General features: G+C 43.0%; 4 protein-coding genes and 1 long non-coding RNA gene across 12 annotated transcripts in view; 2 read left to right on the forward strand and 3 right to left on the reverse strand.

The window, feature by feature from the left end:
- The window catches only part of LOC105466024 (family with sequence similarity 149 member B1), an 83650-nt gene extending 72681 nt beyond the window's left edge, over positions 1-10969 (forward strand). For all 3 annotated transcript variants that reach the window (XM_071068772.1, XM_071068770.1, XM_071068771.1), the window contains exons 10-14: positions 1771-1995; positions 3647-3770; positions 4025-4150; positions 8392-8464; positions 10289-10969. In XM_071068772.1, the coding sequence (XP_070924873.1) occupies positions 1771-1995; positions 3647-3770; positions 4025-4150; positions 8392-8464; positions 10289-10362 (622 nt within the window). In that variant the 3' untranslated portion in view covers positions 10363-10969. The remainder of the gene's footprint in view (positions 1-1770; positions 1996-3646; positions 3771-4024; positions 4151-8391; positions 8465-10288) is intronic.
- A 1468-nt stretch (positions 10970-12437) lies between these two features.
- On the reverse strand, positions 12438-16750 carry LOC105466025 (DnaJ heat shock protein family (Hsp40) member C9). Its single transcript, XM_011714842.3, has 5 exons — positions 16571-16750; positions 16248-16388; positions 15501-15755; positions 13428-13514; positions 12438-13102 (listed from the first exon to the last, which is right to left on the reverse strand). Exons 1-5 carry the CDS (start codon positions 16748-16750, stop codon positions 12986-12988), a joined length of 780 nt encoding a protein of 259 aa, XP_011713144.1. The 3' UTR covers positions 12438-12985.
- A 19-nt stretch (positions 16751-16769) lies between these two features.
- On the reverse strand, positions 16770-21995 carry LOC105466026 (mitochondrial ribosomal protein S16). 2 transcript variants are annotated; one of them, XM_071068788.1, is made up of 3 exons: positions 21788-21995; positions 21072-21332; positions 16770-17080 (listed from the first exon to the last, which is right to left on the reverse strand). In XM_071068788.1, the coding sequence occupies exons 1-3, from the start codon at positions 21798-21800 to the stop codon at positions 16770-16772; spliced, it is 585 nt and encodes a 194-aa protein (XP_070924889.1). In that variant the 5' UTR covers positions 21801-21995. The 2 variants fall into 2 exon arrangements, with proteins under 2 accessions (XP_070924889.1, XP_011713145.1); XM_011714843.2 differs by lacking the exon at positions 16770-17080 and adding an exon at positions 20059-20311 and having other exon boundaries at positions 21788-21967.
- Positions 21996-22018: 23 nt separating this feature from the next.
- On the forward strand, positions 22019-23667 carry LOC139356013 (uncharacterized). Its single transcript, XR_011607360.1, has 2 exons — positions 22019-22369; positions 22865-23667. It is a non-coding gene; the product is annotated as an uncharacterized lncRNA (long non-coding RNA).
- Positions 23081-25173, reverse strand: part of LOC105466224 (cilia and flagella associated protein 70) — a 125482-nt gene continuing 123389 nt past the window's right edge. For all 5 annotated transcript variants that reach the window (XM_071068764.1, XM_071068761.1, XM_071068763.1 and 2 more), the window contains one exon: positions 23081-23374. In XM_071068764.1, the coding sequence (XP_070924865.1) occupies positions 23294-23374 (81 nt within the window). In that variant the 3' untranslated portion in view covers positions 23081-23293. The remainder of the gene's footprint in view (positions 23375-25173) is intronic.

A 25173-nucleotide genomic window follows, 5' to 3' on the forward strand; every position in this document is an offset into this window, starting at 1 on the left:
TCGTGATCCGCCCGTCTCGGCCTCCCAAAGTGCTGGGATTACAGGCTTGAGGCTGAGGAGTATTCTGTTGTAAGAATACACACGATTTATCTACCTGCTCTCCTGTTAATTAACACAGGTCATTTCCAGGTTAGAGGTATTACGCATAAAGGTACTCTAAATATTCTTGTATAGGTCTTTTTTGTGGTTTTACAGTTTCGTTTCTCTTGAGTTGATACCTAGAAATGAAAGGGTCCTAGGACAGGTATATGTTCAGTTTCATAGGAAACTGCCATATGGTTTCCCAAAGGAGTTGTACCATTTTACACTCCTTCCAACAATGTATGAGTTTTGGTTTGGGAGCACATATATTTAAATCAGGAATCTGAAAGATCGATTTCACAGCAGTGTAAATGGATGGAGTGGAAGGAACTGAAGGTAAGGGGTCAATGCAGGAATCCACGCGCGAGCTACTAAGGGTCTGCACTTGTGCAGCCACACAGGGTGAGAAAGGAATGAGCTATTTTGGGAGATATCGTCAAATAAGTGAAATTCTATAGAAATAGAGGAATCAAAGTTATCTCAGATTTCAAGCTTGAGAGAAGCCTGTGTTAGAAAAGATGGGTTTCTTTTGGGGTGTGTTTTCAGTGATGGGCCATCTCACTGGAAATGTGGAAGAGGTCGGATCTGGAGACTGATCTAAAAGTCACCTAGCTAGAGATGACAATCAAATCCAGAAGTTCATAGAACAAAATAAAGGTGAACATAGGGCAGCTAAAGCCTAAACCTTTTGTAATTAGAAAGCAGTTAGGGTGTGTTTAAAAAAAAAAAGAAGGCATAAGTGAATTGCTACAGAGGCAGGAAGACCAGAACAGTCTCCAGGTTTAGCCCTATTCCTTGATGGGGAGCATCCCTTCATAGTCCTCCAAGCACGGTGCCATGTTTTGCACTAGAGGACACCAAAGTGGACTGAAAGGTTGAGGAACTTGCTGAAAGCTGTAGGAGCAAACGGCAGAGCTTAGCTGCTTTATTCACTTTTCTTCCATTTAATTGTGCAGATACTCTTAGATGTCTTAAAATAGTCACTTGCTTTAAAAAAAAAAAACACAAAATACACCTGAATCTGTAGGCCAGTATTTAAGCTACTGAACTGTTTAGGTATGGTATTTTATTTATTGGATGACTTACAGAAGAGGGTTGTAGTTCAGTTATTGATGCAGATGGGGCTACTGTGGTCCCACAGCTCTGGCTCTGGGCAGCACAAGACCCTTTGCCCACTCCCAGCTTTCCAAGGAACCCAAACTCAAATCCCTGCCAGCTCCAACTTGCTCAGCACTTCAGTCTCTACAGTGGGAGCCACACTGGTGCCACAACTGCTCCCAAGCAGCAATATCTGTCTTTCAGTTGTCTTTCTGGTGACAATCTTTCAGCACAAAAGAATGCCTCAGACAGAGTAAGAATCAGCCTGTGGCAATTTTTGGGAAGCATTTTGTAGTAGGTGTCCTTCAGGCTTGCCTTCACTGGTGACTAAAAGTGACTGTGATGACAGGTGGATAACGGACTTGCTTTCCCAAATGTCCATTCTAGTAAATTATGATTGAAATAATGAATAGATTCTCACACCTTAGCTAGAGTACCATCTGGAAACTAGTGTTACTTATTGAAAGGTTTTAATTTTTGCTTTATTTCCCCCTAAATGTAGTTTCTAGTCTAAGGCTTTTTACCCCGTGAGTCTTGTCTTCCTGACATAGTGATCTTTACTTCATTGTGGGTTTCTGATTTGGCTACTAGAGATCTTGATGACAAACTACTTATGAGGCCTGGGTCCAGTACCATCCTTTCAACTCGAAATTGGCCAAATCGAGCTGTGGAGTTTAGTACATCATCTCTGTCATACACAGCGCAGTCCACCAGGAGACGCAATCCACCGCCACGAACCCTTCATCCGATCAGCACGAGCCATTCACGTGCTGGAACACCAAGACCTATGGAAGAAATCCTCAGAGGAGCCCGAGTGTAGGTTTCAAAAGCAGAACTTCTGGAAACCGTGGTAAAACTAATTCAGTTTACATACAGAGTTAATTTAAACATAAGACTGAAATCTGTGCCTAGAAACTAATCATTAAGTAGTCTTATGACAGATTGCCCATGGGTTTAGATCCAATAGAAAATTTTTTAGTGGGGTTAAAATTTATTTTATTTTTTAAGGTAGAGTCTCACTCCTGTCGCCCAGGCTGGAGTGCAGTGGCATGATCATGGCTCACTGCAGCCTCAACTTCTGAGCTCAAGTGGTTCTCCCACCCCAGCCTGCCAAGTAGCCGGGACCACAGGCGCGTGGTGCCACCATGCCAGGTTTATTTATTGTGTTATTAGTAGAGACAGGGGTCTTGTCATGTTGCCCAAGCTGGTTTCAAACTCCTGAGCTCAAGCAATCTGCCTGCCTCAGTCTCCCAAAGTGCCGAGATTACAGGCGTGAGCCACTGCACCCAGCAGGGGTTAAATTTTAATGAAATAGATACTGAATCTTTCTGTTGATCTAGCTAAAGAGTTCTATGTCTATTTGTAAAAATAAAATGTTGGCTAGAATACTATATTGGGGTTACAAAAGGAATAAAGAACCTATTTATTTAATCAAACATTTTCCGTGGTGGGAACATATTTAGTGAAATTCACTCCAAAATAAGTTAATTCCCCTTTAAGGTTTTTCTGCACCATTGGGATCCGTTTATTCCATTGACAATGAAAACTTTATAAACCTCAGATAAGAAGTTGCTTACATACCAGGAAAAATATCCCTTACCACTTCCTAGGAAGTGACACTAAAATTAATCTCCTTTCCCACCCTTCATTCACTACACACTCTGAGCCTCATCATGCAAAAAATACCTAGGAACCAATTTTAAACATATAATTCTTTTAGCTGTTGATTCACAAAATGTCTTAGGATGATTAGTTTCTAAAAATATCCTCAAAGGTATGAAATAATAAGGCCACAGCAGTGTTTTCAATTCAGCTTCCAAGTTAAGCATTATTATGTGGATGTAGATATATCTATACCAACAGAGCTATAAATTCATTCATTTGGGGATGAGTAGTCTTGATGTATGATTAATCTCTCATTCCTTCTTACAGTACTTTTTTTCAAAGTTGAAAAGTAAGTTGCTTTATTACTTCTGGGGCATGAAATTATCATTCAGTTTCAATTACTGTCTTAAGGATGAGGAATACTGCAAGCTGCTCCAGATCCTACTGAAGGGAATGAAGGTTTAGGAACTCTACCCGAGAACTATGGTTATTAGGGAGAAGGATAACCAGAAGGTCCAGAACTGTCAAGAATTCCATCATCAGCTGGGAATTTACAAATCTAAATCAGCAGAGAAGTGCAATACCAGATAAGGACAAATGTTTTATTCCAGTTCTGTGGGAGAGAAAAGGTCAGCTTCTGTTGTATACCCAGAGTATAGAGCTTCAAAACAAAATCAGAAAACACTATTTTAAAAACTAATTTTCCAAAAATCCTGAGATCTCTACTTAAAAACATAGGCAGCCTAAAGCTTTCTGTGCACATTAAACTCATCTGCTTCATTTATCTGATTTCTAATCAATTTGCTGGTATTGTTATAACTTCATGGTTTCATACCTTGGTGTTTGTTGGTGGTATCTGCAGCCCAGTGGCAGCCGACTCGCTCTCCTCTCCCTCACCAATGCCCCTGAGTCGAAATAACCTGCTACCACCTATTGGCACAGCTGAAGTGGAACATGTGAGCACTGTGGGGCCACAAAGACAGACGGTATGTTTCTTTCTTATTGCCTCTCCATGTACTTACCATACAACCTCATGGGCAGTAATTCTGCAGGATCTGTGCCCTGGATCTTGATTTATATTGTGTTTTGTCAAAAGTACAAACAGTGTGATAATTTATGACATGGAATTGGAGCTGTTTGGCCTGCACTTATCATATCTGCCATGGTCAATAGGGTTTTTAACTACATACCACACTACGGATAGTTTTCACTGTTTCTGTAACTTCTGTCTCCTCTGCAGAAACCCCATGGCGACTCTACTCGAGCTCAAAGTGCGGTGGTGGATGAACCTAACTATCAGCAGCCACAAGAAAGGCTCCTTTTGCCCGACTTTTTCTCCAGGCCCAACACAACTCAATCATTTTTGGTAGAGTGACATACTTCCTAGAATGGTCTTGATAGTTGGGGAAAGAAAACGTGGGGGAATACTAGTTTGGCAGACTTAAGACTTTATCTAGAGGCTTAACTCAGAATAAAAGTTGAGTTTCCAACAATAAAAACAGTGTTATAAATACATTTTGTTCAAATTCTCACTAGTCCCTGATGCCTATTCTTTAATGTCTTATACAGAAATCACAAATTCTAAGCAATTTAACACTTAGATATGTCTGACCACAAGCAAGAATATTAAATCCCAGTGCATATCAGATAAGCATAACTTCATTGTGTAACCCTTTTCTTCTGGAATTACATCAAAAGTGGTCTCAGATTATGATGAATCCTGATGGATGAGTGGGTTGGGACTTTTAATAAAAAATTTTTTTCAGAAGCAGGCTCTTGCCATGTTGGCCAGACTAGACTTGGAACTCCTGCACTCAAGCAATCCTGCCTTAGCCTCCCAAGTAGCTGGGACTACAAGTGCACACCACTGCACCCAGTTTAGGACTTTTTCTTTCTACTGGTGTTTTAAATGCTGATACTACCTACCATTTATTGTGCATTTACTAGTCTTATCAGCAATGGGGTCATGCACTGACCTTCCCCATTTGTAGGCTGGGAGCTCGACCCCACATAATCTGCTTTGTGGCAAGAGCGCTTGGAGAGCCTGGGGAAGTAACCAGGGACCCCACATCCTGGAAGTTTTTGGGATGGTGGTGTTTACAGCACACTTGTCCCAACTCATGACCCCTGAACCACAGCAGGCTAAAGCACTACAAAATTTTTCTTCTATGAGAAGAGTGGTAAGGATAATCAATACCAAGACCTCTGTATTCGTTTCTTAGGACTTAAGAAATGACCAACAACTAGGTGCCTTAAAACAGCAGAAATTTTTTCCTCACAGTTCCAGAGACGAAAAGTTCAAAAATCAAGGTGTCAGCAGAGCTATGCTCCCTTTGCAGGGTCTAGGGAAGAATCTTTTTGTCTCTTCCTGGATTCTGGTGACCACCTGTGATCCCTGGTGTTCCTTGGCTTGCAGCTGCATCACTCCCAATTTCTGTTTTTTTTTTTTGAGACAGAGTCTCGCTCCGTCACCTAGGGTGGAGTGCGATGGCGCGATCTCAGCTCACTGCAACCCCTGCCTACTGGGTTCAAGCAATCCTCCTGCCTCAGCCTCCCCAGTAGCTGGGACTACAGATGCCCAACACCACGCCCAGCTAATTTTTGTATTTTTAGTAGAGACGGGGTATCGCCATCTTGGCCAGGCTGGTCTTGAACTCCTGACCTCAAGTGATCTGCCCACCTCAGCCTCCCAAAGTGCTGTGATTACGGGCGTGAGCCACTGCACCTGGCCTTTTTTTTTTTTTTTTTAAGACAGGGTCTCACTCTGTTGCCCAGGCTGGAGTGCAGAGCACAGCTCACTGCAGCCTCAACAGCCTGGGCTTAAGTGATCATCTCACCTCAGCCTCCTGAGCAGCTGCGACTACAGGCGCATGCCACTACGCCCTGCTGAATCTTTTATTTTGTAGAGATAGGGTGTTACTATGTTGGCCAGACTGGTCTCAAACCCTGAGGCTCAAGTGATCCTCCCACCTCAGCCTCCCCAAGTGCTGGGACTACAGGCATGAGCCACACACCCAGCCTGCCTCTGTCTTTACATGGCTTTCCTCCCTGTGTGTCTGTGTCCAGGGTTCCCTCTTCTTATAAAGATACTAGCTGCTGAATTTAGGGCCCACCCTAATCTAGTGTGACTTTACCTTGATTCATCTGTGAAGACCCTATTTCCAAACTTGGTCACATTCACAAGTTCCAGGTGGGCATAAATTTTGAGGGAACACTGTTCAACCTAGTAGACCCCATAAGGTTGACTTAGGGAGAAACTCACCAAAAACAAGAACAAAAAGGAAACATGAGCATTTCTGATTCTTGGGGTTCAGTGTGAACCCCAGAAAGTTTGAGAACTACTGAATTTGCCTTCTCATAATCTGATATAGGACATTTATTAAGTAGTACTTAATGATTGTATTACACAGCTAGATTCTCTCAAACTTTTTTTTTCTTGAGACGAAGTCTCCCACTGTCGCCCAGGCTAGAGTGCTGTGGTGCAGTCTCAGCTCACTGCAGCCTCTACCTCCTGGGTTCAGTCGACTCTCCTGCCTCAGCCTCCTGAGTAACTGGGACTACAGGCATCTGCCACCACACCCAACTATTTTTTGTATTTTTTTAGTAGACAGTGTTTCTCCAAGTTGCCCAGGCTGGTCTTCAACTTCTGACCTCAAGTGATCCCCCTACCTTGGCCTCCCAAAGTGCTGGGATTACAGGTGTGAGCCACCACTCCATTCTCAGCCAAACATTTCATTTTTTTAAGAGACAAGTGTCTCACTACATCACCTAGGCTGGAGTGTAGTGGTGCAATCAGCAGCCTCAAACTCCTGGGCTCAAGTGATCCTCCCACCTCAGCCTCCCAAGTAGCTGGGATTACAGGTGTGCACCTCTGCACATGGCTAAAAATGTTTAATTTTTTATTGCTTTAGGAATAAAACCGAGCAGATGAAAACATTTCAGTCTTCTCTTTAGGTTTATAACAAAAAACAAAGTAAAAATTACTTACCATTTCTCTCCCCATTTGCTGTCATAAAAAAGGAGATAGTTGCTCAGTTTATTAAGAATGCTAGCTGTGAGACAGGCACAGTGGCTCACACCTGTAATCCCAGCATTTTGGGAGGGTGAGGTGGGCAGATCACCTGAAGTCGGGAGTTTGAGACCAGCCTGGCTAACGTGGTGAAACCCATTTCTATTAAAAATACAAGAAAATTAGCCAGGCATGGTGGTGCACACCTATAATCCCAGCTACTCAGGAGGCTAAGCCGGGGAGGCGGAGGTTGCAGTGAGCCGAGATTGCGCCATTGCACTCCAGCCTGGGCAACAGACCGAGAAGACTCTGTCTCCAAAAAAAAGGAATGCTAGCTGTGAGTCCTGGGCCTGGCACTACAGACTAGCACTTCGCTCCTTGCTGTTTTCATCTAGAATAGGGGCCAGTAAACTACAGTTCCTGGGCTACTCACTCGGCCTACCACCTTGTTTTGTAAATAAACTTTTATTGGAACAGTGCCACCAAGCTCATGTGTTTTTTTTTTTTTTTTTTTTGAGACTGAGTCTGGCTCTGTCGCCCAGGCTGGAGTGCAGTGGCCGGATCTCAGCTCACTGCAAGCTCCGCCTCCCGGGTTTACGCCATTCTCCTGCCTCAGCCTCCGGAGTAGCTGGGACCACAGGCGCCCGCCACCTCACCCGGCTAGTTTTTTGTATTTTTTAGTAGAGACGGGGTTTCACCGTGTTAGCCAGGATGGTCTCGATCTCCTGACCTTGTGATCCGCCCGTCTCAGCCTCCCAAAGTGCTGGGATTACAGGCTTGAGCCACCGCGCCCGGCAAGCTCATGTGTTTATGTGCTGTCTATAGCTGCCTTCATACCATAACAGCAAGGCTGAGTAGTTGCAACAACCACCCTATGGTCCACAAAGCCTAATATAATAACTATCTGGCCCTTTACAAAAAATAAGTTTGCTGACCCTTGATCTCAAAAATACAGGGGCTTCACCAGAAAAAAACTTCCTGAAATCTCTTGATTTCAGTGCTCTCTCAAGGGAACTACTGGGGGATGTTTTTAATCCATAAGCCCCAGCAGGATGTCATATATAGCTTTATCTGATATTTGTATTTTAATATTTTAGTCATATCTCTACAATTTTTAATTCCTTGAGGTAACTCTGAAATGTCTGCATTTCATAACGCTAAAAAGTAAATGTAAAGTTAAATTTCAGTATGGTGGTAAAGTCATAAGTATTTCAATGTTGCTGAAAAGGCTGGTTCTGTTTTAAATGAAGGCATTCATTTAAAATATATGCAGCAGCCAACAAAAAGAAATCAGACAAACTCCCTTAGAAGCTAACTGAAATATTAAACCATACGGATTATTTATAAATGCTGATTTTCTTAACGGCATAGTAATAACATTGAAGAATATGCAATTTTTACGATAAATGGCTTTGTGGGCATCTGGCTTGGGATTTTCTACTTGAAATTCAACACAGTGCACTCAGCTGACTTTTCCCTCAGGTTGGTAGTCTATGCCTTTTACACTGTTGATTTCAAGGTTTTCCTGTGAACCTGATAAATATTATCCTTTGTGAGAAGCTGCATCCTAAGAAGTGTCTCCTCTTTTTCTCTTTTAGCTGGATACACAGTATCGTCGCTCGTGTGCAGTTGAGTATCCACATCAGGCCAGACCTGGCAGGGGATCTGCAGGTACAGGTGGAGCCACGGCCCTTATTTACTACTGTGTGGTTAAGACCCAGCCTTTGTCTTTTTTCCTACATCTGTTTCCCCTTCTTTCAGATTTTCTTGGATTTATTGTTTTCTCACATCTTCGTAAATCACCTAAAATTCATTTTGGAACATGAGGTATAATAAAAAGCTAGGAGGGTTCTATTGCTCAGAGCCAAAAAGTTTCAATTCTTGTTTTCTTCACACCATGTAAATTAACTTCTCACTACTTTCGTAAACTGCTTTGTTTTTTTGTTTTTTTTTTTTTTGAGACGGAGTCTCGCTCTGTGGCCCAGGCTGGAGTGCAGTGGCGCGATCTCGGCTCACTGCAAGCTCCGCCTCCCGGGTTCACGCCATTCTCCTGCCTCAGCCTCCCGAGTAGCTGGGACTACAGGCGCCCACAACTGCGCCCGGCTAATTTTTTGTATTTTTAGTAGAGACGGGGTTTCACCGTGGTCTCGATCTCCTGACCTTGTGATCCACCCGCCTCGGCCTCCCAAAGTGCTGGGATTACAGGCGTGAGCCACCGCGCCCGGCACTGCTTTGTTTTTTAATCTAAAAAGTTTAACCCAAATTAGTCCTTATTATAACGTTCAAAATATTCTTTGAGAACATGGCATGGCTTTTGTTATGTAAGCAAAAGTCATATTCCTATGGATTAAACTGCTTTGATTAGTTAATCTGTTAGGCCAAGGTAAGAAAAGAAATTCTAAACCATCAGGATATGCTAAGTCTGATTCTATCCCATTAACTCTTTTTATCTTTAAACTATACTCTGTAGATATACTAACAAAGAAGTGATGGGAGAAAATTGAGGGATTTTTTTTTTGGGACAGTCTCACTCTGTTGATCGGGCCAGAATGCAGTGGCACGATCATGGCTCACTGTAGCCTTGAACTCCTGGGCTCAAGGGATCCTCCCACCTAAGCCTACCACAAGGGGCTATAAGCAGTGCCACCATGCCCAGCTAATTTATTTTTTGTACAGACAGGGTCTCACTATGTTGCCCAGGCTGCAGGATGTCTTAATTCTTCCTGTGACAGTCTTACCACCATCAGGGTCATTCTTATATATGCTTAAGGTAAATTTATAAGTAATGAACAGTTGAGATGTTTCCTGTTAATAAGATTAATCAGCAACTACAGTAAAAAACTAGTCTGCCTCAAACCATCTTTGTAGTCCAAGTGATTTCCCAGCTCAGTTCCCGGTAGCACTGTCTGGTAGAGTCTTTGAATGCTTTCGTCAGATTCTGCTTTCAGATCTGCATTTGAACTATCATTTCAGCTACATTGAAAGTCAGGTATAACTGGCCGGGTGTGGTGGCTCACACCTGTAATCCCAGCACTTTGGGTGGCTGAGGCGGGCAGATCACGAGGTCAGCAGATCGAGATGATCCTAACACAGTGAAACCCCATCTCTACTAAAAATACAAAAACTTAGCCAGGTGTGGTGGTGGACACCTGTAGTCCCAGCAACTTGGGAGGATGAGGCAGGAGAATGGTGTGAACCCAGGAGGCAGAGCTTGCAGTGAGCTGAGACAGTGCCACTGCACTCCAGCCTGGGCCACAGAGCGAGACTCCATCTCAAAAAAATAAAGAAAGGTGTAACTAATGTTAACACTGAAGTGAGTAAATCAGACATCTTGGTTCTTTTTAATTAGTGGGCTCTTCTGCAAAACTAGTTCACTGCTTTCATACCTTAAGAAAGTCCAATTCATAACTGGAGCAAAAAAGCCCTTAGCTATAAACTTGAGAGTTATTATCAAACCTAGACTGCCTACTAATGTTACTCTATGTCATCTGACAGGTCCTCAGTTACATGGGTCTACAAAATCTCAAAGCAGAGGCGGACCAGTCTCTCGAACCAGGCAGGGACCATAAGGCAAATGAGAAGAACCTGTCAGGCTGCAGGAAACACGAGATTTCATGAAGCCATATTCAGTCATCAAGTGATGTAGAGCTTGTATAGAAGATTGACTAGAAACCATCTTCATGAAGGGTGATTTTGGCACAAGTGACTGAAGAACAAAACAGCACAGCCACCAAAAATGACATGCGTGTTTTTTCTATCTCCAGTTACTGTCTCTTTCAGCAGAAATTAACCTATTCCATTGGAAAGAAAAGTTTGTACCCAAAGATGCAACAATGAGTAATAGCCAAATCACTGCTCATGTTGTCTCTTAACAATGATCAGTTCAATCATATAGGATTTGATGAGCTCACACATACATAAAAAGCAGCAAATGGTCAGTGACAATATCACTGGCTTCAGAATACTTCAGCTTGTGTTCATTTCTGGAGAGGTATACTCAGTTTTAAGTCATTTTGCTAGCAAAAATCTGACCTCATCCAACAGACGTCATTCCTAAAACTCTCTTTAGATGTCCTACCCTATTAACAGATTAAAATGGAAGGGGTGTGTAACTAAAGACATAAATGTTAAGCATTAAAGTAACTTCTGTAATAAAGTATATTGCATATTTTTTTAGATAGGACAGTTCAACCTTATGATGCCTACCTGATGCCGGGTTATGCTTATTTTCTTCCTAAAGTAGGTTACTGGTCATATCTTTTTTCCAAATATTAAATGCACCTTGCCAGATATTCTCCTGCAACTCTAAGGAAAGGAAGTCAAAAAATAATTTGTAGAATCTACTATTGGGCCAAAGTATAATTCCCTAAAAGTTTAAGAAACCCTGGCAATTAATTCAGCATAAACATATCCTATAAACAGCAGGAGAGGTTCAGCTTTCTGACTTTACTGTGGACCTAAGGGCATTCATGAAAGCAGCAACAGTTTTAACTATGGCTTAAATTTATTTTAAATTTCACTAAATACAAATCTTGATTGTCATGCCAGTTTTAGATCTTATTAATTTTCAGAATGGATAAATTCAATAATCATAAATTACAATAACTTTTTTTTTATACCAAGGTGTTCTAATGCCATCATATGAAGACAGATGCTTCAAAGAACCTGCACTAAATTATATTTTTAATACAATTAAAAACTATTTTTAACCTATTTGTAGTCACAAACTGAAAATGTGTCTTTACCTTAGAGCTAAAGGCTTACTTTATGCATATGGCATATTTAATAGTCTAAAAATAAAACATTTAAACAGTTCCTAAAAAAGTTCCATATATTCTCATACCAACTCATCTAAATAGAAATGAAAATCTCTGTATTGTTCTCACAAACCATTACCAAAAGTTCACTATAACAATTAGATCGCCCGGGCGCGGTGGCTCAAGCCTGTAATCCCAGCACTTTGGGAGGCCAAGACGGGCGGATCACGAGGTCAGGAGATTGAGACCATCCTGGCTAACACAGTGAAACCCCGTCTCTACTAAAAAATACAAAAAACTAGACAGGCGAGATGGCGGGCGCCTGTAGTCCCAGCTACTCGGGAGGCTGAGGCAGGAGAATGGCGTGAACCCGGGAGGCGGAGCTTGCAGTGAGCTGAGATCTGGCCACTGCACTCCAGCTTGGGTGACAGAGCCAGACTCCGCCTCAAAAAAAAAAAAAAAAAAAAAACAATTAGATCAATATGGCTTGCCTTTCAAAGTTAAAGAGTCAGAAAGGGGCCTCTAAGAAGTCATTTAGCCCAATTCCCTCACCTTGTTTTCCCTCAAAGCCGGTGCAATTTTTTTTAAACCAAAAAACTGGACATATTTAATACATACAGTTTGACAAGTTTGTATTTCACTCTTTGTTTTGATGTAATAACTTTTATAAAAGGAGACAGATGTTCAGACAAGCTCAGTGAAAGACATTCAGCAATCAGTGGCAGGACTACAACACACATCTCTCTATGCTAGGGAAACCAAGCTCTCTATTATAAAGCTGACAGGGGCTATTGTTTTCCACTTTTCTCTCATCCTAAACACCATTCGCATTTATTCTAGGTCACATTTTTACTGGGATCATTTACAAAGCCCCCAGAACTTAATCATCATGTTTTACTTTTTTTATTTAATCATATACAACTCTTACAAAAATGCTTGAAGTAATTTAACACCCGTACATCAGTACAAAACCTGGCTGAGTAAAATGAAGAGAGGGTCTATTCAAGATCATTAAGACCAAATGTAAACTGGGAAGTATGTGGAAGACAGCTGTCCAGCAAGTATTTGGAAGATGTTCTAGCTGGGTAGAGAGCCTAATCTAACAGACACGCACACTGCAGAAAACAGCATGAACAGAACCACATCTTAGATAAGAGTTCTGTGTACCGAAGATCTATGGAGGCAAGTGCTGTCAGGAAGGACACTACCTCCCTCCGCCCTCCCAACCGTCACCACCAAGTTCCTTCTGGTAAGACCTCACACAATGTCAAGTGCTTTCTAGGAAATACTAAGATGCTTGGTCTAGTCAATCTGAAAAATTCAGGCTGGAAAGACACCTTTTCTCAAGAGTTGACTTTTGCCTTCAAATCTTGCCTGCACCTTGCCTACGATGGCATCAATTTACACCTAAGGACCTTTGAAGAGAAAAATTCCATTATTTCTTTTCTTTCTTGAGAGATTTTTTCCCTCCTCCTTTGGAAGATTTGCAGTACTTTGCTTCCATCTGAGCCAGAAAATTGTCCATTTCCTTTTGCCGATCCTTTTGTCTGCTCTGTTTGAGAAGTTAAAACACAAGCTTTCACAACATTATCCATAGACAGAAGGTACTTAGTGGATGCCAGGCGCTGGAAAAGTGGAGTAACTACTAATGGGTAGGAGTTTTTTTGGAATGGTGAAAATGTCCTACACAATTGGTGTTAATAATTGTAAAACTTTGTAAATACATTAAAAACCACCAAACTGTACACTTTAAAAGGACAAACGGATGGTATGCGACTTATGTCTTAAAAGAAGAAAACAAAATACAACATTCCAAAGAAAATATTAGCAATAGGAATCAGATCATTAAAGATGTGGCAACAAACTGCCAAGTTTACCTGAATGGCTGCCTTCAGGCTATCCACGCCTTCATCAAGCCCCAACTCCTTTCTGCTCATTTCTGCTTCTTTCGCCTCTTCCTGAGCCTGAAACAGAAACTCACATGAGACTCAGGGCCACCAGAAAATGCTTAAAATACATTCTCTTTCCCAAAAACAAATCTATAATACTGTTTCAATTTGAGGATTATATGAATAGACAAAATGAACAGAATTACATAACTATGTCATTCATTAAAAGGCAACAATGCTGATAGCAAGCATAGATCCTCCGATTCCAATTACCATTTGTTTTTTCCCCAATTCTACTTACTAGAGGTAGGAAGTACTTTGGCACTCATAAATCACATGGTGATAAAAGGGAACATGAGGCCAGATATGGTGGCTCACACCTGTAATCTCCATACCTTGGGAGGCCAAGGTGGGAGGATTACTGGAACTCAAGTGTTTGAGACCTGCCTGGTTAACACAGCAAGACCTCATCTCTACAAAAAATAAAAGAAATGAGCCTGGTGTGGTGGTATGTGCTTGTAGTCCCAGCTACTAGGGAGGCTGAGGTGGGAAGATGGCTTCAGCCTGGGAGTTCGAGGCTGCACTGAGCTGTGATCATGCCTCTGCACTCCAGCCTGGATGATAGAGTGAGATGCCATCTCTTAGAAAAAAGAAGGAAAAAAAAAAAAAAAGAAAGAAAGAAAATGATGCAATTGCCAGGATACAGGTACTTCCAATTCCTCCCCTGGAAACCCAATTTACTACATGGGACTGGTGGTGCCTTGTGAACAACCCCAGTTTAAAATGACTTCTGGGTAGTCAGAAGAAACAACATCAATAAACTCAGTTTTAACATTTACTTACCTGATTTCAAAACAGCCTTCCTTTGCCAAGTGTTCCTAGAGCATTGTTTACAAAATACCACAAGCACACCTTAGGGTAACAACTATAAGATGCCCCAACACCCCTTGTGAATTTTCTAACTAGCAATTAATGCTATTAATACTGAGGATGATGATACATTAGAATCCCCATCCCAATAAGACACCCATTTCCTTGTATTCAAATTATCTCTTTAAATTCAGCATCCCCCTAAGGTTTGTTGAACAGTCTCTCAAAACTATGCCATTTTTCTCCTCAAACTCTAGGGAAGTTTCTCAAGTTAACAGTCTACTGTGAATGCAGCTGTGCTCAGTTTCATCTCAGGAAATGAACAACTTAAGATTTGACTGTCAGCTTGAGTCTTAGCAGGTGTAGCCTATGAACCAAAATGCTCTTGATATACACTCCACTGCTCCCCTCAGCTCACCAGAAAGGTCAGCCTCTTATTTAGGCAAAACAGGCCCTTTGAATTTTCACCGGAATCAAAAACGTCAGCTTTCTCTCCGCATGCATCTCCTATGTAAAAGCTGCAGAAAAGTTCCTGAGGGCACTCATGAGGGCAGCAATGGTTCTAAAAGTTGTGAGCTCCTTAAGAGAATCTAATGCCTGATGATCTAAGGTTTCATCCTGAACTACCCCCCCCAACTCTCCTCACCCCCACTGTCACTGAAAAAACTGTCTTCCACAAAACAGGTCCCTGGTACCAAAATGGTTGGGGACGGCTGAAGTTTTTCTTTAAAAAAAATAAAAGAAATTCTGTGTTCAACTCAAGAATCAAACTCTGGGCAAAGGCCCAAAAATCTGCACTTTTAACAAGACAGTCTCTGTCATTCTCTTTTTACCCCCTCAACCGAGTAAGGATCACTGCCCATCCTGTGTACCTGGGTTCCACTAACTTTATCTCCTGAGAAATGCCTCAGCAATGCTATAAGAATTGGCCCAGAAGAAAAAAGATTTCAGCGCTACTTTACTATGGTAATTTTAAACAATCTATGCAATAAAAATCATCTTAAGCACAACATACTAGAAAAAGGTTTCTCTTGATGAACTGGTAATGCCCATTTTATTAGATCAGAACTGTTATCAAGTTAACCCTAGTCCTTACTTCTGGAGTTTTATATTTACTTCCACTGCTGTAAATACCCTCAAATCCTTTTTGGAAGCAGTCAAAATATAAATCAACAGTATTCAAAATCTTACCCTTCTTTTCCTTGCATTCATCTTTTGTTTCGATTCTTTGACAAAGGCATTATAGGATGGGATCTCTCCGGCGTCAATAGCCTGCTGAATGATACTCCTTATCCTAGGTTCCTCTGTGTACTGCACGCAAAGCACAGACTCCATGATCTGATCCATGTCACCCTTGAAGTCCAGATAGGCCTGTTTAATATCGGCCAGCTCTTCTTCCGAACCTTTGTATGTCTTTTCAAAAGCTTGAATGTCCTCTAAAGATATCTGATAACAAAGGAGATTTGCTTTAACTTTGAGGATTTTACTTTAAATAAAAGATACATTAGTAAAACTAGAGTTAGGTGTTGAATTGCTGCAATGCAACAGTTGCTTGAGTTGAAATTATTGAACCAAATTTTCTATGCTTTAAGCTTTTCCGGAGTCCTCCTTTTTAAATCCAATCTTCGTATCTGCTAACTAGGGACCAGAGAAGTTTCCAACGGTGAAAGGAGATCCAGAATCAGGACTTACATTTGGATATGTAAAATAAAGAACATCCTGCAAAAAAAAATAAATCTGCCCTTTTCAGTGCAACAATCACATTAACAGGAAATTTAAAGCCTGTTTCAGTAAGTGTGCGTGTATTTATATTTCAAGGCCAAACTCAAAAATTCTAATTCCTACAAAATTAACACAAAATACAAGATCTTAGAGGCAGTCAATAAAGGTTTGTTGATGGATGGTAATAGCCATAAAGAAATCTCCAGAGTCCTTTACCTTTTTAAAGAGTAGCCGCCAATACGCCTCCCAGTCTCGGTCTTGGGTGAGCACAGGAGAGTCCTCGTCCACTGTTCCCTGCTCATCGTACACTGCTCTCTGTTCTCTGTCACTGAGAACGGAATAGACTTTTCCCAGGATCTGAGGGAAGAGAGTATCCGTAAATCGCCCCTGCTCCTCCTACCGAAACCGCGGCGCGAGAAATAAAGATCAGAAGGCGGCGCCAAGCGGAGCTCAGCGCGCTCCCCCGGGACGGGGCCCGGCGGCCAAAAGGCTGGAGACATCCTGGCGGCCCGTCGGCCTCGGGGCGTGACCCTGCATACCTGGAAGCGACGGGTGGCGTCCTCTTTGTCGCCCTCGCCCACCCGGTCCGGGTGTACCTGCAGGGACACCTTGTGGTAGCCTCGTCGGACCTCGCCGTCGGAAGCCTCGCGTCGCACACCCAGCACCCGGTAAAGGTCGGCGGTGCCGAACACTTCCTCGCAAAGCTCCAGCAGCCCCATGCCGGGCAGGGATACGACCTCAGAGGGAGCAGCTGCTGCCAACCGTGCCGGGTACAACCCAGGACTGCTTCTTTTTCCCGCCCAAAATGCCCAGGGCGCCTGCGTCACAAGCACTGAAGGGGCGTGACCACCCCCCCCCGCCCGCGCGCATCCGCGCTTTACGGCGGCCGCAAAACGAGCCGTGACGAGGCAGGCGCAGGCCCGAGTAAATAACACTGGCGCGTGGAGTCGGAGTCCTAGGCCGGCCGCGCGCAGGAGCCAGGTCTTCAAGGAAGTGATGTTGCTCGGTTCTCTCCTCCCCTTGCTCTGGAAATCTGGCGTCCGTCTTACCTTTTAGTGTCCCAGAACAGCTTTTTCAAAAAGTTCATATATTAGCTTGAATTTACAAACTGCTGGCCTATTTTTTAAGTAGAAAATGGCCAAACATCAGCATTCAGCAATTTCACATGGTTCAACAGATTTTTTTTCAAAAATGTTCCCGAAAGGAACAGGTAAAGCTGTAGGCCCAAATAATTTTGCACCCCACTGGTTGGAAATGCTGGGGTACTTTCCCTCTAGCCCTGCAGGAAAAACTCTATACTGAAACCCAAAAAGCACAAAACACAAAAACTCTTACCTAACAGGACTTTCACCTTACACATTGGTGGAGGTAACATGACCCAAGCCCCCGTCTTAATAACAAACTGCTGAAGCAAAGGCGCTTTCTTTTAATAATCTGTGAAGTTCACAGCTGGGTTTGAACATGTTGGATCCCAGGTGGCAGCAGGGTAGGCTGGAGCAATCATCCAAGAGATGGTGAGAAACTTGGGCCTGGAGACCCAAAGCAAGGCTGAAGCTGGGGATAAAACTTTGGAAGTAGGAGAAGCTCACAAAGGAAGTATGCGTATACATGTATTAGACAAAGGATAAACAATGCTAAGTGAATACCCGAGTTGGCAGAAAAATACCTTATCAAATCTTATCCTGACTGATTTAGCATTTTTCAGAATCATTCTGCTCTGCCAATAAGTTTCTGCAAAGCCTCAAACTCTCCAGGATACATTAATATCTTTTAAACCTCCCAGGGTTGCCATGATTTTCAAAGCATTTCTCTTTCCCACATCCAAGATCAAACTCAGCTGAAGTCAGTTCCTCTCAACCTGCCCTGGCATCAAAGTCTCAAAGCAAGCAGGGGCCAACCAGCAACAACCCCGGGGGGGGGGGGGGTTGCCAACCACAGAATTTAAGATGGCTGGTAATCGTTCTCAGAACATAAAACACAAAATAAGTGGGCACATTGACAGAACCTCCTCTATAAATTTCCTGTATCTTAGTCACATAACAGAGTTAAGACATCTGTCTTTGCTCATTTTTTTCCCCTCTATGGACAACATAATATGTTGGGAAGGGCTTTCCAGGAGGGCACAACTGGGGTATGAATCTTACAACATAATATGTTGGGAAGGGCTTTCCAGGAGGGCACAACTGGGGTATGAATCTTACATCACTGGGCAAGTTTCCACCTCTAGGCCTCAGCTTCCCTATCTGTAAAACAGAGATAATCCTACCTGCCTTCATGCCTTACAATCGTCACGAATAATCTTGTACACAAAAGGCCTAGGACATATGTAGGTGCTTTACGATATTATCTTTCTTCCAGTTTCTCATATTTTTTAAGGTACTCAAATACATCAATTTTAACATTTTTCTATATACACATTTGCTACTGAAAATTGAAATACCACATTGAAATACTCTTTTATTGCAACTAAAATTTTCAAAAAACCAGAAAATCAAATTAATTATTATGCTGTAGTCAAATTATGTAATGTTTTCTTTTCTTTTTGAGACAGGGTCTTACTCTGTCACCCAGGCTGGACTGTGGCGGAACAATCACAGTTAAGTATCGGCCTCCTGGGCTCAAGTGATCTTAACTGCCTCAGCTTCCCGAGTAGCTGGAACTATGTGTGAGCACCACCACACCCAGCTAATTTTTAAATTTTTTGTAGAGATGGGGTCTTGCTGTGTTGCCCAGGCTGGTCTCAAACTGGTCTCAAGTGATCCTTCCACCTCAGCCTCCCAAAGTGCTGAGATCACAGGTGTGAGCCATTGCCCCAATGGTATCTTTATATTATTTCCTCACAAGTTACTTCAAATTCTTGATGTTGAATTTCATCTCACTGACTTCAGGCTTTTAAAACACATGGGAATGCTTGAGACCTATGGATAGTTGTGAGTCAAATAAAAAAGTAGAGCTAAAGTATACTAAAGTTATTCAAATACATTCAAACTGTAAGATCCCTTATAAATTACTGGCATCAAGGTAGGAAGGAAAAGATACAGGAAGTAAAATGCATCACTCATCACAGGTTGTCAAAATTATTGGTATACAGTTTATCCTAACACAGAGCAAGTTTCTTAACCGTCTCCATAAAACTACCAGCAAGAAAGAAAAGTACAAGAATAAGGTTCACAGCTGAATTGGCTTGGTGTCCTAATTCCCTATTCCAGTATTCTCAGAAGGATCCCATCTATGATATATGCAGAAATCACAGCCACATTTGAATGGTTCAATCTTGATTCATTCTGAACTCCCTTAAGCCCAGCAGTTTCTCATTCTTAAAAGGTAGGTTATTAAACCCCAAAAGCAATTTTCATAACAAATTTACATTTGTATATTTAAGAATATGCATTAAGGCCGGGAGTGCTGGCTCACGCCAGTAATCCCAGCACTTTGGGAGGCCAAGGTGAGCGGATCACAAGGTCAGGACATCAAGACCATTCTGGCCAACATGGTGAAACCGCATCTCTACTAAAAATAAAAAAGTTAGCTGGGTGTGGTGGCACACACCTGTAGCTCCCCAGCAACTCGGAAGGGTGAGGCAGGAGAATCACTTGAACCCAGGAGGTGGAGAGTACAGTAAGCTGAGATTGCACCACCGCACTCCAGCCTGGCAACAAAGCGAGACTCCATCTCAAAAAAAAAAAAAAAAAAGAATATGCATTAAGCAAGACAATATAAATCTCCAATTACAAAATCAGTAAGAAAGGTAACTGTTCTTACACTTGCAAGATGAACATGAAGATTTGAACAAGCCGTGAATAGTCTGGCTGGGGGTTTTGAAGCAGGATGTCTTGGAAGCCAGTAGATTGTAAAGTTGTCCAAGAGACCCAGAGCCCCACTCAAAAGTCCAATCCTCCCACAGTCACTGTCTATCCCAAGACAAAGTCCAAAAAAGCTAATTAGTACCCACATCCAGCGCTAAGTCACACAAGAATAAATCTCTCCATGGGCCCTGTGCAGGTCAGGCCAGAAGAGCAAGGACAACTCAGGATACTCCATTTATTGAACTCCAAATCTAACAAAATTAAGATCTCTGCAGACTGTTTCAAGAGAACCTTGACTTTGTTCCCACTGCTATGCTCACTAAAGTCAGCTCACTTATGTTTCTGTAGCCTCTGTATCTGTAGCTTCTGCATCTGTTTTCTGAGAAGCTAAGAGGACTTCACATGCCCGTTTCCTTCGCAGTCTCTCAGCATTTGTGATCATCATAGGATGCAGAGGGAAAAAGCCAGCAAGACCTAAAAGCAACAGATTTTTCACTTATTATAACACCGTATAAGCCAATACTTCCCTAGGAACTCTGTCTCACAGAACTGAGGTCTGAGATCTGACCCAGTGCATGGATGCAAACCATGCTCCTCACTTGCCAAACTCTGTACTGCTTCTCCCCGGCAAGGAGACAGTGGATGTCTACTTCCTAATAATATTCCCCTTACTTTAAAAAAGATAAACTGACAGATGACCATTCAAAACATACTATTCCCATTTTTAGCATAAAATACCAGTCACCCAAAAAGTCTTACAAAGGAGTCCACAAAAGGGGCCTCCAGATTCAAAATGCCAATTAGATCACAACTTCAGCTTCCACTTCAGTCCTGAGCAGTGTAGAGGGAATGAAAATAATTCTTTTTTTTTGAGATGGAATCTCCCTCTGTTGCCCAGACTGGAGAGCAGTGATGCGCTCTTGGCTCACTGCAACCTCCGACTCCTGGGTTCAAGTGATTCTCCTGCCTCAGCCTCCCCAACAGCTGGGACTACAGGCGTGTGCCACCACGCCCAGCTAATTTTTTTTTTTTTGTAGAGACGAGGTTTCACCACGTTGGCCAGGCTGGTCTCGAACTCTTGACCTTAAGTGATCCACCCGCCTCAGCCTCCCAAAATGCTGAGATTACACGCATGAGCCACCATGCCCCGCCAAAAATCATTCTTATACCCACTGTCCTGGAGCTGACTTCAGTTTAAAATCCCCTTAATAAGGTAAGACCAGAACTGAGTTACCCAGAAGCTTTTCCATAGGCTTAGTGAGGTGGGCCCCGCAGCCAATCCAATGACAGATCCTGTCTAGGTTGAGGGCAACGATTTTTTCTCCATGACTGTTGGGCAATGGATCATAGGATCCCAGCTGCTCTACGAAACGGCCATCCCTGGGACACTTGTTGTGAGCAACCACAATGCGGTAGAAGGGCCGGTTGGTGCAGCCACCCAGGGCAAGGCGGATGGTTAAGTGGCCCCCACGGTAGGACTTGTAGAGGAGAGGACCTGTAGAAAAGCAGGTGGTTAGGATACACAAAAAAAAAAAACAGCACAGAAAGGGCAAAATGACACAGACAGCACAGTTCCCTTTTTCCACTGAAATGTCTCACTTCCAATCTATTCCTGTCAATTCAGTTTAGATGCTATTCTTCTTTGTGAAACCCCTCTTGGCCACTCCAGCCAGCAATGACCTCCTCCTCATACCCAAACCCACTCGGCATGGGCTTCCCATTCACTAGGCTCTGTGACCTTGTGCGAACCTTAGCTGCTTCAGTGGGGTGGAAATTTTTCACCGGTGATTAAGTGGGGAAAAAACTGAGAGGAGGATCAAATGTAAGGCAGTGTGGCTGCTTCAGGTTCGGGTTGCCTCCATCGCGCCTGGGAGAGCACCGCCCGACCCGGCCCCGAACTCCCGAGCCCCGTGACCGCCCGCTACGTCTCGCGGGGACCCGATGACTCACTGAGGTGGACCATGGCGCCGCCGGCATACGGCTCCTCGGAGCGCCCCGCTACCCGCACGCACCAGCTCTACGGCCTTAGCAAGGCAGAAGACAGATAGAAACAAACTGCAGGCCGCACCGCCAAGACGTCCAAAGCCCGAAAACCTTGACTCCGGAAGCGGATGGTCCACTCGCCCCGCCTCTTCCGCTTGCCGCCCTACACTTCCCACAATGCAACACGGTGACCCCTAACGTACCTTAAACTGCTGCAAAAGAGACGTTTCTCGTGGTGTCTTGTGGGCGTGACGGTGCGATCCCTCTCAGGCTTCTGAGTCTCTGCTGGAGTCAGAAGTTTTGGGCGAATCCCAGGCGCTCCAAGAGAAATGCTACACCATCCATCCATCTTGCAGGCGTTGCTGCCCAGGCGCAACGCTGAGAAGGCAAATACTAAAGGGCGCTGTCCTTTCCTCGTGGAGCTCACAGTCCGCTGGGGAGACCGTGAGATGACAGCGGAGAAACTAGGGCGATCAATAGTACTCGGTGCAAGGAGAGCGAGCAGAGAAGGCAGACTTAATGCTTGCTGAGGAAGACTTCACAGAGGAGGTAGTGTCAGAGCTGAGACTAGAAGAAGGATTATAAGTGACTAGAGTTTACTTTATCCTTCTCGTTAACTAAAACTAATTTACCTCTCACCTTTCCTCCTATTGTCATCCCACCCCTGTCGAGGCAATCACACCTTAAAAAATAAAGGAGAGGTTATTCCTGCTTTTGCCGTGCTGTGATCCAGGGCAGAGGTGAAGTATAATTTTTTTTTTTTTTTAAACATCTGTAGCCCTAGAATATGGTCTCAGTGATGAGGGTAATGGTGTCTCCTTGGAGCCCTAGTGGTTTAGATCCATGAAGATGCCTGTGAGAACGTGTCAGTAGTGAGAAGGTGTCAATAGCTCCACCTTCAGCAAAGACCTCTCTATTCAGCTTTTTTCGTTTATTGTTAGTTCCAAAGGGCTAACATGCTCTTTGCCCTAATACAGTGACCCAGCATAGCAGTCTTCCTCCAGGGCCACCTTTGAAAATGATGCCTTAATTCTTGTATTTCAGTTAACTGAACCTGGCCAGAGACCTTAGCACCAGACTTCCTCCAGGAGTGATCCAATAAGCTTTCATCAGAAACCCTAATAATGACCCCACTATACCTTAATTTTATTATATGTATATATATGCCATATAATTATAGCAATTACACTATAGTTATTTATATAACTAAATACCTACATATAATTCAGTATACGTTAACTCCAGAACCACACTGATGAATTTTGAGTTTCATATCTTCATTTTTTATTGTGACCCAGTTTCTTGTCAACCAGTAAAACATCCAGTAACACAGCCAATGGAAATAAATGAATGGGTCTCTGTTTATGGTGAAGATTCTTTCGTTCTCCAGCTCCAGACTTGATATGGTGAAACTCTCTGGGAAGGAAAGGAACTCAAGAGTCCCATACAGAAAATTGTTCAGCTGGAGGGGTATCAGAAAGATGGATTTCCAAAGCCAACTGTTTCCTGTAGTGTGTGGATCTCTGCAAGCAGAGCCTCATCTTTCAATTTCAGCTACATGAAAGAGAAAGAAATGGAAATATATATGTCATACGTGATATACTTTATGTGGCTTTGAAGACCCCGCTTTTGTGGGGCTACAGCTAAAGAACATAGTTCCCGGGGATGGAATTGGCTCTTCCTCTTTCCCTACTTCGTGAAAACTCCAGTAGAAGACCTTAGAACCTTGTCCTGGTTACATGGATATGTTTACTTTGTGAAAATTCATCAAGCACTTTGAACAGTCATGATTTGTACATTTTTTTGTAAGATAACTTCATTAAAGTCTACTTTTTTATTTTTAAAAAGTGTTCACATTATTACCAGCATCTCTTGGCTAATGCATAGTATTCCCATCTGGCAAGTGATATCAGGGAATCAGAGACAGAAATCATAGGCTTATATTAGATCTGGTTTTAGTGTTAGAATCTAGAAATGTAGTAGAGGCATCTAGGAGCCTACTGAATACCGATTTTTTCTTAGTAACAAAATCTTAATTTCTTTTCAAGGCAGCAATGCAATCAGCTAAAAAGCCACATTTTCCTGCTTCCCATGCAGCTAGAGGTAGTCATGACCAATTGTGGCCCAATTAAATGTAAACTAAAGTCATTGGGTAGGACACCTGGAGAAGCCCTTTATTTAGGGAAAGTCCTTTAAAGGGAAGTGAAGTAGCATGGCCTCTTTTTCCTTTTTCCCTTATTGTTCTTTAGCTTGCCTGAGACATGGATATGATAGCAAGTTACACTGGCTGTCTTGCAACTATGAGGGATAGAAACTGCATGCTACAATTAGTGCAGCACAAAGATAGATGTTGGGTTCCTTGATGACATTGTGGAGCTGTGGTATGAGCCCTGGACTTTTCATTAGATGAGAAAAAACTAACTTGTTTAAACCACTGTCTTTCAAGTCAAGTTACTTGGAATTCATAACTAATAGAACAGGCCAGGCATGGTGGCCCCCACCTGTAATTCCAACACTTTGGGAGGCTGAAGTGGGTAGATCACTTGAGACCAGGAGTTTGAGACCAGCCTGGCCAACATAGCAAAGCCCTGTCTCTATTAAAAATACAAAAATTAGCTGGACATGGTGGCACATACCTGTAATCCCAACTACTTGGGAGGCTGAGGCACAAGAATCGCTTGAACCGGGAGGTGGGGGTTGCAGTGAGCTAAGATCGTGCTACTGCACTCCAGCCTGGGCAACAGTGCAAGACTCTGTCTCAAAATATATATGTATATGTAACTGATAGAACAGACCAGGGGTTGTTCATGAGCCAAATCCAGCTCATTACCTGTTTTTTATTTGTTTGTTTTTGAGACGGAGTCTTGCTCTGTCGCCCAGGCTGGAGTGCAGTGGCATGATCTCGGCTCACTGCAAGCTCCACCTCCCGGGTTCACACCATTCTCTTGCCTCAGCCTCCTGAGTAGCTGGGACCACAGGTGCCAGCCACCACACCCTGCTAATTTTTTTGTGTTTTTAGTAGAGACGGGTTTTCACCGTTAGCCAGGATGGTCTCCACTTCCTGACATTGTGATCCAGCCACCTCAGCCTCCCAAAGTGCTGGGATTACAGGCGTGAGCCACCATGCCCAGCCACTACCCGTTTTTTTGTAAGTAAAATTGTACTGGAATACAGCCATTCACTTATGTATTATCTATAGCTGCTTTTGTACTACAAGTGCAGAGTTCAGTAGTTGCAACAGACTATTTGGCCTACAAATCCCCCAAAATTTCCTATTTTGCCCTTTACAGAAAATGTTTGCTGACCCCCTAGACTAGACCAACCCCTACATATTACACGAGGAAAATGAAGCC

The sequence above is a fragment of the Macaca nemestrina genome, chromosome 9, assembly GCF_043159975.1.
Source record: "Macaca nemestrina isolate mMacNem1 chromosome 9, mMacNem.hap1, whole genome shotgun sequence".
NCBI classification, from domain to species: domain Eukaryota; kingdom Metazoa; phylum Chordata; class Mammalia; order Primates; family Cercopithecidae; genus Macaca; species Macaca nemestrina.

What these genes read in the sequence shown, in the direction of transcription:
- LOC105466026 (XM_071068788.1), bottom strand. An exon ending in GCCTATGGAAAAGCTTCTGG is followed by an intron (nt 17,081 to 21,071) that starts GTAACTCAGTTC and finishes GGACACTAAAAG; the next exon opens with GTAAGACGGACGCCAGATTT.
- LOC105466025 (XM_011714842.3), bottom strand. Translation starts at nt 16,750, where the DNA reads ATGGGGCTGCTGGAGCTTTGCGAGGAAGTGTTCGGCACCGCCGACCTT. An exon ending in TGAATGCAAGGAAAAGAAGG is followed by an intron (nt 13,515 to 15,500) that starts GTAAGATTTTGA and finishes TTTCTGTTTCAG; the next exon opens with GCTCAGGAAGAGGCGAAAGA. An exon ending in GCCTGAAGGCAGCCATTCAG is followed by an intron (nt 13,103 to 13,427) that starts GTAAACTTGGCA and finishes CTTCTCAAACAG; the next exon opens with AGCAGACAAAAGGATCGGCA.